This window comes from Littorina saxatilis, linkage group LG7 (genome assembly GCF_037325665.1).
Source record: "Littorina saxatilis isolate snail1 linkage group LG7, US_GU_Lsax_2.0, whole genome shotgun sequence".
NCBI lineage: Eukaryota > Metazoa > Mollusca > Gastropoda > Littorinimorpha > Littorinidae > Littorina > Littorina saxatilis.
In genome coordinates this window covers 42,635,905-42,648,404 of record NC_090251.1, presented here as the reverse complement: position 1 = coordinate 42,648,404, position 12,500 = coordinate 42,635,905, and the positions used below count along the sequence as shown (strand labels likewise).

At 46.6% G+C, this 12,500-nt stretch overlaps 2 protein-coding genes across 4 annotated transcripts in view; one reads left to right on the top strand and one right to left on the bottom strand.

Annotated features, from left to right (window-relative positions):
• Window positions 1–5,679, top strand: part of LOC138971507 (prestin-like) — a 43,323-nt gene extending 37,644 nt beyond the window's left edge. For both annotated transcript variants that reach the window (XM_070344254.1, XM_070344253.1), the window contains exons 3-7: window positions 1–199; window positions 1,381–1,530; window positions 2,105–2,794; window positions 3,177–3,427; window positions 3,783–5,679. The exon at window positions 1–199 is cut by the window's left edge and continues 117 nt beyond it. In XM_070344254.1, coding sequence (XP_070200355.1) covers window positions 1–199; window positions 1,381–1,530; window positions 2,105–2,794; window positions 3,177–3,427; window positions 3,783–4,353 — 1,861 coding nt within the window. In that variant the 3' untranslated portion in view covers window positions 4,354–5,679. The remainder of the gene's footprint in view (window positions 200–1,380; window positions 1,531–2,104; window positions 2,795–3,176; window positions 3,428–3,782) is intronic.
• Window positions 5,680–6,469: 790 nt separating this feature from the next.
• Window positions 6,470–12,500, bottom strand: part of LOC138971506 (prestin-like) — a 10,089-nt gene continuing 4,058 nt past the window's right edge. For both annotated transcript variants that reach the window (XM_070344251.1, XM_070344252.1), the window contains 3 exons: window positions 11,486–12,175; window positions 10,355–10,605; window positions 6,470–9,515 (listed from right to left, as the gene is read on the bottom strand). In XM_070344251.1, coding sequence (XP_070200352.1) covers window positions 8,672–9,515; window positions 10,355–10,605; window positions 11,486–12,175 — 1,785 coding nt within the window. In that variant the 3' untranslated portion in view covers window positions 6,470–8,671. The remainder of the gene's footprint in view (window positions 9,516–10,354; window positions 10,606–11,485; window positions 12,176–12,500) is intronic.

Here is a 12,500-nt window from a genome sequence, read left to right as displayed (position 1 = left end):
GCCTGTCCACGGCCTCTACACCACCTTCTTCCCCATCCTCGTGTACCTCCTCTTCGGGACCTCCCCGCACGTGTCCATGGGAAGCAACGCCGTCATCGCCCTGCTGACGGCTGGCCTTGTAGAGCGAGAGACTGAACACTTGGTGTCTGCCCTGGGGGTGAACGAGACGCTGAGTGAAGAGGAGCTTCTAGAGTACAAGGTGAGAGGATATAGAGAGTGTGGAGGAGCTTCTAGAGTACAAGGTGAGAGGATATAGAGAGTGTGGATGAGCTTCTAGAGTACAAGGTGAGAGGGTATAGAAAGTCTGGTTTGAAGGAGCGAGAGTCTGAACACTTAATGTCTGCCATGAAGAGCTTCCAGAGTACAATGTGAGAGGTTATAGAAAGAATGGTGTGGTGGAGGGAGAGATTGAACACTTGGTGTCTGCCATGAAGAGGAGCTTCTAGAGTACAAGGTAAGGGGATATAGACAGTCTGGTCTGGTCTAGGGGAAAGACTGAACACTTGGTGTCTGCCCTGGGGGTGAACGAGACGCTGGGTGAAGAGGAGCTTCTAGAGTACAAGGTGAGAGGGATATAGAGAGTGTGGAGGAGCTTCTGGAGTACAAGGTGAGAGGGTATAGATAGTGTGGTCTGGTGGAGCGAGAGACTAAACTCTTGGTGTCTGCCACAAAGAGGAGCTACTAAAGTACAAGGTAAGGGGGAATAGAAAGTCTGGTCTGGTGGCGCGAGAGACTGAACACTTGGTGCCTGCCATGAAGAGGAGCTTCTAGAGTACAAGGTTAGGGGGAATAGAAAGTCTGGTCTGGTGGAGCGAGAGACTGAACACTTGGTGCCTGCCTTGAAGAGGAGCTTCTAGAGTACAAGGTAAGGGGATATAGAGAGTGGGGTGGCCATGGTTGTGGTGGTGGTCGAGGTGTTGGTGATGTTGGATGGGGTTCTAATGAAAATTGTGGTTTTGGTGGAGATGGTAATTGTGGTGTACTTGATGGCTATGATGGTAGTGGTGATGATGATACGAAGGAGTGTTACAGTAAGGGTGGCGAGAACAAAGAATGCGACACTGATGCTATAGAAGAGGACGATGATGGTGATGATGCTGACGATGACGAAGAGGAGAAGAAAGGCAATGATGGTGAGAAGGAGAAGTAGGGGAGGGGGGGGGGGGGGAGAAGGGAACTGCAATTGTCTGGACTTTCGTCTTGATGGTGAATGTTAATCACGTACTGAATAGAAAGACTACACAGAGATAAGATCAGGGCTGGGATAACTTAAAAAACCCACCAGCTTTTGCCATTGTGACGAGCAAGTTAAATCGTCTCTGTGTGCCAACCCCTAACGCTTTAATTGTCTTATTTCCGAGAATTCTTGATTGTGTGCAGGTAGGCATTGCAGCGGCGTCATGCTTCGTCGGAGGTCTGATCCTGCTTGGAATGGGCATCTTACGCTTGGGGTTCATCACCAACTTCCTGGCTAAGTCCTTCATCGGCGGTTTTACCTTCGCCGCTGCTGTGCACATCTCTACTAGCCAGGTGGGCGTCTGCATTGAAAGTCATGAATACTTTCATTAATGACAAATAAACGCGACTAAACAAACCAAGATTTCTCTTCTAGACCGTGTGACATCTCTGACTTAATAAGCGAAGCAAAGTCGAAGAAGACATCTTTGTGCGTATCGTGACGTCAAGTAAAACATTCGGTCCCTTCTCCCAAGAACTGACAAAGATTTGGAAATTTCGAGAAAGAATTCTGTCTCGGTGACTTCGTCATACCAGCAGAAGAAAATTAATCGTAAGGTTACCGCCAGGCTGTGCATGTATCGGTATCGGATGTCTTTAACACCATAAACGTGTCTTTTTACACGCGTTGCTAACAATAACAGCAAGAAAACATATGTGTTTTAACTTTGGTTAAGGTGTTTTATTTTTAAGATTGTCCTGATAGCAAGAGACTAAAATATCTGTCTGTCTAGCTGTTTCTGTCTGGCTGGCTGGTGGCTGTCTATCTCTGTCCCTGTCTCTCTATTTTTCTTTGTTAATAAGTTATTCTAGAATTGACGTTCACTTATTTTGATTTTTACTGAACTGTCTCTCCGTCTCTTTTCAGATAGTGAAGATGCTACACCTGAAGCTACCGATGCGCACGGGGCTGGGCAAACTGGTGCTGACCTACATCGACATCTTCAGCAACATCCGTGACGTCAACGTGGCTGACCTCATCGTGGGCCTCCTCTGCATGGCGGTGCTCCTGGCGGTGAAACTGGGCATCAACGAGCGCTACAAACAGAAGCTGAAGATCCCCATCCCCATCGAGCTCATCGTGGTTATCCTCTCCACGCTCGTCTCCCACTTCGCCAAGCTCAACGAGAAGTTCGGGATCGCGATCGTCGGGGATGTTCCCGTGGGTATGCCGGCTCCGTCTCTGCCTCGCATGGAGAGTCTGCCCAGGGTGGCCACTGACGCCTTCGTCACCGCCATCCTCATCTTCGCCTTGACCATCTCTCTGGCCAAACTGACCGCCAAGCTCCATGACGTCATCATCGACGACAACCAGGAGCTCGTGGCCTACGGTCTGTGTCAGCTGGTGGGGTCCTTCTTCCAGAACTTTCCCTCCTGCACCGCCCCCCCTCGCACCATGATGTTGAGCTCTCTGGGGTCCAAGTCAACGCTTAACGGAGTGACGTCTGCTGTGTTTATCCTGCTGGTGTTGCTGGTGGTTGGGCAGCTGTTCGTCTCGCTCCCTATCGCTATGCTGGCGGCAATGATCATCGTCGCGATGAAGGATCTGTTGCTGCAGGTAATGAAGATTCGTTTGTGTTTTGGTAGTTTGATGTTTCTGCGTCGATTGAATACAGAGTATAAAATACTATTGAATATTAGTATAATAATTAAGTATGTCATTTAAAGCAAGTTTTAGATAGTTGTACTCTCTGACTCAATAGATGAGTCCCTTTTTGTTCGGAATCTGCAGCACAGCACAGCCATAATGCTGAGTGTTGTCATTAGCCTGGCCATAAAGGATCTGGATTTACGGATGATGTGGGGTTTTGTTTGTTTATTTGTTTGTTTGTTTGCTTGTTTCTTTGTCTTTTTTTCGTTCCCAGTAGGCAGTCAAGACAAAAGTCGATATGAAATAGGTTTAATGGTCGTCAATCAATTGATCTACTTTTAACATTCAGATACGCAACCTGAAACCGTTCTGGCACGTCAACAAACCAGACTTCTTTATTTGGATTCTGACGGCCTTCGTCAGCGTCTTCGGTGACCTTGACATTGGCCTACTGGCGGGCGTGGTCTTCTCTATGGTAACGGTGTTGGTTGTCAGCCAGCTTGCCAAAGGGACACTACTCGGAAAGGCTAACAACGAAGACGTGATTGTCGACCTTGACCGGAAAGGCGTCAGTGCACCGCCAGGTGTTAAGATCTTTAGGTACGTGAAAAAGTGTGCGATTGCATGGAGATTGGGCGAGTGAGAGACGAAAAATCTGTCAGAGAGAGAGAGAGAGAGAGAGAGAGAGAGAGAGAGAGAGAGTGTGTGTGTGTGTGTGGTGTCGAAGAGATTGCTTTTATTCGTGCGTGTGTGTGCTTTATAGTCGGATAGAAAAAGGTTTTTTGTATGCGTGCGTGTGTGCGTGCGTGCGTGCGTGCGTGTGCGTGCGTGCGTGCGTGCGTGTGCGTGCGTGCGTGTGTGTGCGCGCGCGTGCGTGCATGTCTCTGTTTTAAAACGTTATCCGACTTTGAAATAGAAATTTGCCCCCTGAAAATTCTCTCTTTGCAATTCACAGGTTCGAATCCGCACTGTACTTCGCGAGCCAGGAGCGATTCAAGAATCAGCTATTCTCTCTGGTCATGAACCCCACCACCAGCCCCCGGAAAGACAAACGTGAGATGGTCATCCCTGACGTCTCCAAGGTCGACCTTGACAATCCCAACAAGGTCAGCCTCGATGAATCCAACGGCTCAGATCTCCACAACACTCAAGTCGAAAAGCCCAACACCACCGAACAACCAGAAAAGGTCACCACGGTCGATGCCATCGACAACGTGAGCTTTGCGAACGGGAAGGGAGAGGAAGAAGGAGAGGGGGAGAGTTTCAGCCGCTTGCACCATCTCATCTTGGACTGCTCGGCCATGACCTACATAGACATGTCCGGTCTAGACATGCTGCAGTTGATGGTGACACAGTTTGCACGTGCTGGAGTTGAGGTGTGGTTGGCCGGGGTGCCTGCCTCGACACTGTCCACGCTGGCTCGCGCGGGTTTCGGGGACAAGGTTGGGACGGAGAAGGTCTTCTACTCTGTCTTTGACGCCTTGGAGAGGTTACGATGCGATGAGAGTATTGTTGTCAGGCTGTGAGGATCTGAGGACAATGATAAGGGTTGTAGTAAAGAAATTGTATGGCCTGGCTACACTGGCTCGTGCGAATTTCGAGGATAAGATGGGGATGAACACAGTTTCTATCTTTGACGCCATGAAATGGTTACGGCACGTTGAGAGCACAGTTGTCAGGATGTGACGATCTGGGAAATTAGAAAAGGGTACATAATGAAGTTGTAGTGCCTTTATAGATTCGTGTGGATTTCGGAGATAACTTTGGGATGGAGGTCTTCTACTCTGTCTTTGACGTATTGGAGAGGTTACGGCGCGATGAGAGTATAATCATCAGGATGTGACGATCTGAGGATTATGAAAAGGGTTGTAAAACTGAATGTGTTGTGTCTGGCTACACTGGCTCAAATGAGTTTGGGGATAAGTGGGGGATGAACAAAGTTATATATTCTGTCTTTGACGCCTTGGAGGAGTTACGACGCGATGAGAGTATAGTTGTCATGATGTGACGATTTGGGAAATTTGAAAAGGGTTGTAGTACATATGAAGTTGTGGGAGCTACACTAGCCCTGCGCTGGTTTCGGGGGTAAGTTTTCGATGGTCAAACAGTTCTATTCGGTCTGAAAAGGTTACGACGCGAAGAGAGTATACATAGTTGTCAGGATGTTACGAAAACGGTTTTATCTACTCTGTTTTTGATGCCCTGGAAAGGTTACGACGCAATGAGATTATTGTTACAAGGATGTCATGAAGACGGGTTATCTACTGGGTCTTTCGTGCCTTAAAACGGTTAGGACGCAATGAGAGTATTGTTACCAGGATGTCACGAAGACGGTTTATCCACTCTGTATTTTGTGCCTTAAAACGGTTACAACGCGATCACAGTATAGTCGTCAGGATGTGACAAAGAAAGTTTATTTATTCTGTCTTTGATGCATCGGAGCGGTTTCGGCACGATGAATATGCTAATATAGTAATCAGGATGTGACGATAATTTCAGTGTAACGCAAAGGGTTTCTTCTTTTCTGCATTATTTGTCTTCGGTGCTTTTCAGTTTTCCGCTATTGGCTGTGTCAATTTCAAATTGCTGTGCGTTGTACATATTGAACCAAGGCAAGGGATAAACTGATAGTTGAAGAGCAAGTGTTAACAGTATTCATCTGAATAAAGGATACGTTTTTTAAAAAAAATCAATAAGACAAAGAGACAGACGGGTGGACGGACGGACAGGCAGACCAAGAGAAGTACCAGTGTTCCTCGTCATGAAAAACTTTCTTTATAAAAAGAACAAAACAATGGAGAAAAGGAGAGAGAGAGAGAGAGCTAGAGAGAGAGAGAGAGAGAGAGAGAGAGAGAGAGAGAGTGAAAGAGAGAGAGAGATAGATAGAGAGAGAGAAAGAGAGAGAGAGACAGAGAGAGAGAGAGAGAGACAGAGAAAGAGAGAGAGAGAGAGAGAGAGAGAGAGACACACACACACACACACACACACACACACACACACACACACAGAAACGGCCACGCGTATAAAAAGAATCATTTTACTGTATAATGCGACTAGCAACGAAACATTCCAGATCTTGAAAACCGTCCTGCTCAAGTAACTTTTTTTTTTTCCATTTGCCCTTATGTATCTGCATGGGTTAAAAAAAAAATTCTTGTGCTTCCCGTTTTTATTATCATTCACGTAGTGTGCATGTACAAAGTTACCAATAAGTTCATTTGTTTCTTTTGTTTCATTTTATTGTAATGTGCGATTTCATTCTTTAGGTAGTTTTGTCAACTGAATTCTGTTGGGGAGTTGCAACAGAAAAGAACCCCAAGAGTTTTTATTTCATTTCATTTGTTTATTGCTTTATTGTTCGTCGACCACCTGTTTGATCCATTAGTCCACTGAAATGGTTTTGTATTTGTTCCTTATCTGTAGTCTTCATTGCGTGTGTTTAAGAATATGTATTATCTCTATTGTCAATATTTTCCGAAGTTTATTCTCAAGTGCCAAGGGGAACAATCTGCATCCGTTCGTCCGCTTGTAGCTCATGCTTACTTCCCCTGCCATTACATATGATCTTTTCTTGTTTTCATATAAATATTACTTTTCTTTAGCCGTGTAAGTAACAACTCAAGTATAAAACATTCTTTTTTCATGTTTCAATGATACCTTTGACAAAATGTGTTTGTGTTTTGAAAGTCTGATTCAGTGATATTTGGCCACAGACGTTTTTATCAACTGGTGCAGTTGTATATATTTTGAAAACAGCGAAGTTTAAAAAAAGAATAAATATTTTACAAATAACATTTCGTTATTGCTGTCTCATTTTTACTTGTTCGTTGTACCTTTTTCTTTTCACTAAAATGTGCCATAACTATTTATTTGTAAGCTAAGCCACATTGACGTCAACAATCAAAAGCAAACAGTATCCGTGTAATCCAACTAAACAGTGTCACACAGTAGGAGTTCTGGTCAGCATACCTCGTGCACTTGAACAAAACTAAATAATTTCACAGTTTCATCATACAACGTTGGCATTCAAATCAACAGCAAACCAACATTCCTGACAAATGTGGAACCAGTTTTTACATTTAGTCAAGTTTTTTTTTTCATTTTTTTTCATTTTGTCGATAAATGTCTTTGATGACGTCATATCCGGCTTTTTGTAAAAGTTGAGGCAGCACTGTCACACCTTCATTTTTCAATCAAATTGATTGAAATTTTGGCCAAGCAATCTTCGACGAAGGCCGGACTTCGGTATTGCATTTCAGCATGGAGGCTTAAAAATTAATTAATGACTTTGGTCATTAAAAATCTGAAAATTGTAAATAAAATTATTTATTTATCAAACGATCCAAAATTACTTTTATTTTATTCTTCATCATGTTCTGATTCCAAAAACATATAAATATGTTATATTCGGATTAAAAACAAGCTCTGAAAATTAAAAATATAAAAATCATGATTAAAATTAAATTTTCGAAATCGATTTAAAAATAATTTCATCTTATTCCTTGTCGGTTTGTTTGTTTGTTTGTTTGTTTGTTTGCTTAACGCACAGCCGACCACGAAGGGCCATATCAGGGCGGTGCTGCTTTGACATATAACGTGCGCCACACACAAGACAGAAGTCGCAGCACAGGCTTCATGTCTCACCCAGTCACATTATTCTGACACCGGACCAACCAGTCCTAGTACTAACCCCATAATGCCAGACGCCAGGCGGAGCAGCCACTAGATTGACAATTTTAAAGTCTTTGGTATGACCCGGCCGGGGTTCGAACCCACGACCTCCCGATCACGGGGCGGACGCCTTACCACTAGGCCAACCGTGCCGGTACCCTTGTCGGTTCCTGATTCCAAAAACATATAGATATGATATGTTTGGATTAAAAACACGCTCAGAAAGTTAAAACGAAGAGAGGTACAGTAAAGCGTGCTATGCAGCACAGCGCAACCGCTACCGCGTAACAGGCTCATCACTTTCACTGCCTTTTGCACTACCGGCGGACTACGGTCATTGTGAAAAAATGTAGTGCGTTCAATTTAATTCTGTGAGTTCCACAGCTTGACTAAATGTAGTAATTTCGCCTTACGCGACTTGTTTGTTTTTGTTTTTGCATGCCTCAACAATATGGTGAGTAGGACAGCAGTATCGCAACAACAACAAAATCTAAATGATAGATTGCTAATGGATCTGCACAGCAGATATACCACACGCATGGATAACCTTCAAAACTGGTTTATATGACGTCCGCTTTTACTATACACGCATGGAAGTCTTCTGACTTTTGGCTGAAATCAGACTTTTGTTGTTGAGCACCAGTTATACACAGTTTTGGTAGTTTTAGACCCAGACCTTTGTTGTTATCAAAGAGGTTTGGGCCACTTTCAGAACAATTTACGAATTCCAGTTCCCATGCCTGAGTCTACACATCATCAGCATCATTCCAAAGTGGTGTGGACCTCAGCAAAGCTCTGCCTGAAACTCTTCCTTCGGCTACTGGTAAGGAAGGTTTGCGAGTTGTTGTGATTCCAAGGTGGTGTGGACCTCAGCAAAGCTTTGCCTGAAACTCTTCCTTCGGCTACTGGTAAGGAAGGTTTGCGAGTTGTTGTGATTCCAAGGTGGTGTGGACCTCAGCAAAGCTTTGCCTGAAACTCTTCCTTCGGCTACTGGTAAGGAAGGTTTGCGAGTTGTTGTGATTCCAAAGTGGTGTGGACCTCAGCAAAGCTCTGCCTGAAACTCTTCCTTCGGCTACTGGTAAGGAAGGTTTGCGAGTTGTTGTGATTCCAAGGTGGTGCCGATTTCAGCAAAGTTCTTCCTGGTGGCTACTGGTAAGGAAGGTTCGAGAGTGTTCATGATTCCAAGGTGGTGCCGAAGTCAGCAAAGCTCTTCCTGGTGCTCTTCCTCTGGCTCCTCGTGGCGCGGATGGCGATCAGCGCGTCCAGCACGCTGTGGTGCACGCGCTGGTGGTCCTCGTGCTCGAAGAACTTGGCCCTGGTCAGGATGCCCAGTGTGGTGGGCGGGATGTCGGTCAGCAGCACGGACACCCCGGCCCTAGAGAACTGCGTGATGATGAGGTGCAGCGTGTCCACGCCCGTGATGTCGATGTAGGTCATGGTGCTGCAGTCCAAGATGACGTGGCTGATGTCGCTCAGCGAGTCCGGCGCCATGGGCACTGTGGTCAACGAGGCCGTCTTGTCGTCCTTCTCGATAGCCAGGGGGGCGTTGTTGGTCCTGTCGTGCTGCTTGGCGGGGTCTGTTCCTTCACCCTCCTGGACGAGTAGCCTCCCCTCCCCCTGGACGTCTTTACCTCCATGCACTTCGACGTCCAACTGTCCATCCTCGGCCTTTCCATCCTGCTGGACGTCAGGAGGTACGACCTGGACCATGCTCTTATCCACTGCGGACTCTTCACTGTTCTCTCTCCTTATGCCCACGCCTGATGGTCTAAGGTGGTCCACGTCATTCACCACGTCCTTCGACGGAAAGTCTATCCCTGGGCTCAAGGCAAGACCATCTCTGCCTGAAAGAGTCTTGTGGGTCTCTGCCTGGAGGTTCGCTCTGGCGGTGTCGGTTTGCTCGTCGACATCGATCTCGTAGCAGTCTTTTCGCGTGCTGGTCGTTGGGTCGCACACCTTTCTGTACATCTCTGATTTGAAGCGCTCCGCACTGGCGAAATGCAGCTGAGATTCAAACCTGGTGTTGGAGAGAAAGAGTACGTTAGAGAAAGAGTACGTTAGGGAGCCGGAGAAGCTAGTGGTATCAGTCCACATGTAAGCCACCCGATGGACATACCAAAGTAAGCTAGACGAGGAAGAAACCCAGACTTATAACATGTGGACGTACGTCAAAATGTACAGACACTGACTGATAGACAATCAGGAAGACGTGTTCAGATGCATATACACACACGCACACACGCACACACACACACACACCCACACACACAAAACACACACACACACACACACACACACACACAGCAACCACTACATCCCCACGACTGCAGAAAGATACAGATATACAAGTTCTTGAAATAAACGTTCACATGGAAGCATCCCGTGCACATATGTGTGTCTGCTCTCTCTCTCTCTCTCTCTCTCTCTCTCTCTCTCTCTCTCTCTCTCTCTCTCTCTCTCTCTCTCTCTCGCCCTCTCTCTCTTTCTCTCTCTCTCTGTCCGTCTCTTTCTCTCCGTCTCTCTCTTTCTCCCTCTCTCCCTCCCTCTCTCTCTATCTCTCTCTCTCTCTCTCTCTCTCTCTCCCTTTCTCTCTCTCTCTCTCTGTCTGTCTGTCTCTCTCTCTCTCTCTCCCTTTCTCTCTCTCTCTGTCTGTCTGTCTCTCTCTCTCTCTCTCTCTCTCTCTCTCTCTCTCTCTCTCTCTCTCTCTCTCTCTCTCTCTTTATCTGATTTTTCGCTTCCCAACAAACCACCAACTTAACCCTACTCCATCCTTCCGCCAAATTCTCCCCCACCCACAACCCCCTCCAATGCACCCCGACCAGTAATATCCGTTTTGTCGTCCTCGCAAACACAGACCTAAATATCGTTACGCCAGGAAAAGGAAAGATCCCTCTGCGATCAAGGTCTATGATGAGATCTTCGTAGCTGGATTTCCCCAGCAACGTCCCCTTGGCCAGCTGACTAACGATCAGAACGGTCACCATGGAAACCACCACGCCCACGAGCAGCCCAATGTCAAGGTCACCAAAGACGCTACACACAGCCGTCAGCAGCCAGATGAAGAAGTCGCTTTTGTTGATGTACCACAGCTGCTTCAGGATTGTCACCTGTGGAATAAGAAATGCACTGGGGAAAATTCCTGTTCTGGTGTCATACACTGACCAGGGGTCAGTTGTCAGTTGCAAGATGAAGTCACATTGATTAGCTGATGTTCAGCGATTTCAACAGGATTGTCATCTGAGAATATCAGCAAGCCTGTCAATTTGAACAAGTAAATCACATTGGCTGGAGGTGACAATGGCAGCACACATTTCTGAGATATGCGTCACACACTGGGAACGGCCTTAAAAAAAGAGGATCAAAGATCGTAAATGAAACTACTCCTTTGAAAACTACTGTTACTGGCTGTCACTACCACACCGGCTCAAAAATGCAACATCGCATGAAACAGCAGATATACATTTAGTACCGCATGGCAACAACCAATAATAATGCTACTATCACCACCATTACCATCAAACAAAACAAAGCCACGATACATGCAACAGCGCAAGATTTGTAACAGCTAAAACCATCATGGCAAATAGCAACGCGATGGTGTAAGAGACATGAACCAGGAACCAACTGTCTAGTCTGTAAATGCTTTCCAGCGATAACCACAAAAAGACGTTATCTACCTAAACGAACACTTTCCATAAACAGACAGAGAGGTCTAGCAAGCACCAGGGAGTGGTAGAGAGAGAGAGAGAGAGAGAGAGAGAGAGAGAGAGAGAGAGAGAGAGAGAGAGAGAGAGAGAGAGAGAGAGAGAGAGAGAGAGAGAAAGAGAGAGAAAGAGAGAGAGAGAGAGAGAGAGAGAGAGAGAGAGAGAGAGAGAACTCGAACTCGAAAACTTTATTACCGAGGGATGATAGCATTAAGTGGAGTGAGAGGGAGCACGGACTGTGACTTAGAGAGGGAAATGCCAGAGTAATAGTAGGGTGAATCACCTGAAACAGTAGATCCTTCATGGCCGCGACGATCATAGCCGACAGCATGGCGATAGGGAGCGACACGAACAGTTGCCCCGCGACCAGCAACACCAGCAGGATGAACACAGCAGACGTGACTCCGTTCAGCGTGGACCTGGACCTCATGGCGCTCAACATCATAGTCCGGGGAGGAGAGATGCTGGAGGAGAAGTTCTGGAAGAATGCCCCCACCAGGTTACACATCCCGTAGGCCACCAGCTCCTGGTTGTCGTCGATGGTGATGTCGTGAAGCTTGGCGGTCAGCTTGGCCATGGAGATGGTCAAAGCGAAGATGAGGATGGCGGTGATGACGGACTCCTTAATTATACTGGGCATGAGGTCGAAGGGAGGGATGGACGGAGCCGGCATGCCCTGAGGGATGTCCCCGACCACGTCCAACCCGAAGTTTCTCTTGAGGTCCGCGAAGTGAGAGACGAAGGTGGAGAGAACGACGACGATCAGCTCGATAGGGATGGGGATCTTCAGTCTGTGTTTGTAGCGTTGGTTGACCCCGATGCTGACTCCGAGTAGGATGACTGCGGATATCAGCCCCACGATGACGTCGGCCGCGTTGGTGTCGGCGATGTTCTTGCAGACGTCGATGGTGGTGAAGACCAGCTTCCCCATCCCCGTCCTGCTGGGGATCTTGAGGTGAAGCAGCTTCACCAACTGAAAGGGAACAGACCGCATCTTCTACTAAATTCAATGTTGATTTGGACCGCACTTTCTGCTGAAATCAAAGCCGATTTGGAGATCTCTTTTCATACAAATTATGTTAGCCTGTTCTTAACTGGGCGAAGTCGACTACGCGAAGCTGGCCGCACGAAGCTTAACAAGCAAGCACTGAGATTTCGATAAAGTCGACTTCAGGCTCAAGTACGGACCGCCTTTCCCGGGGCAGCTTATAAAGAATGTGTTAACAATGTTGATGATAATTGTGATATTGATGGTAAGGTTGGTGACGCCGGTTTCAATTAACACAGACGAAGAGGGG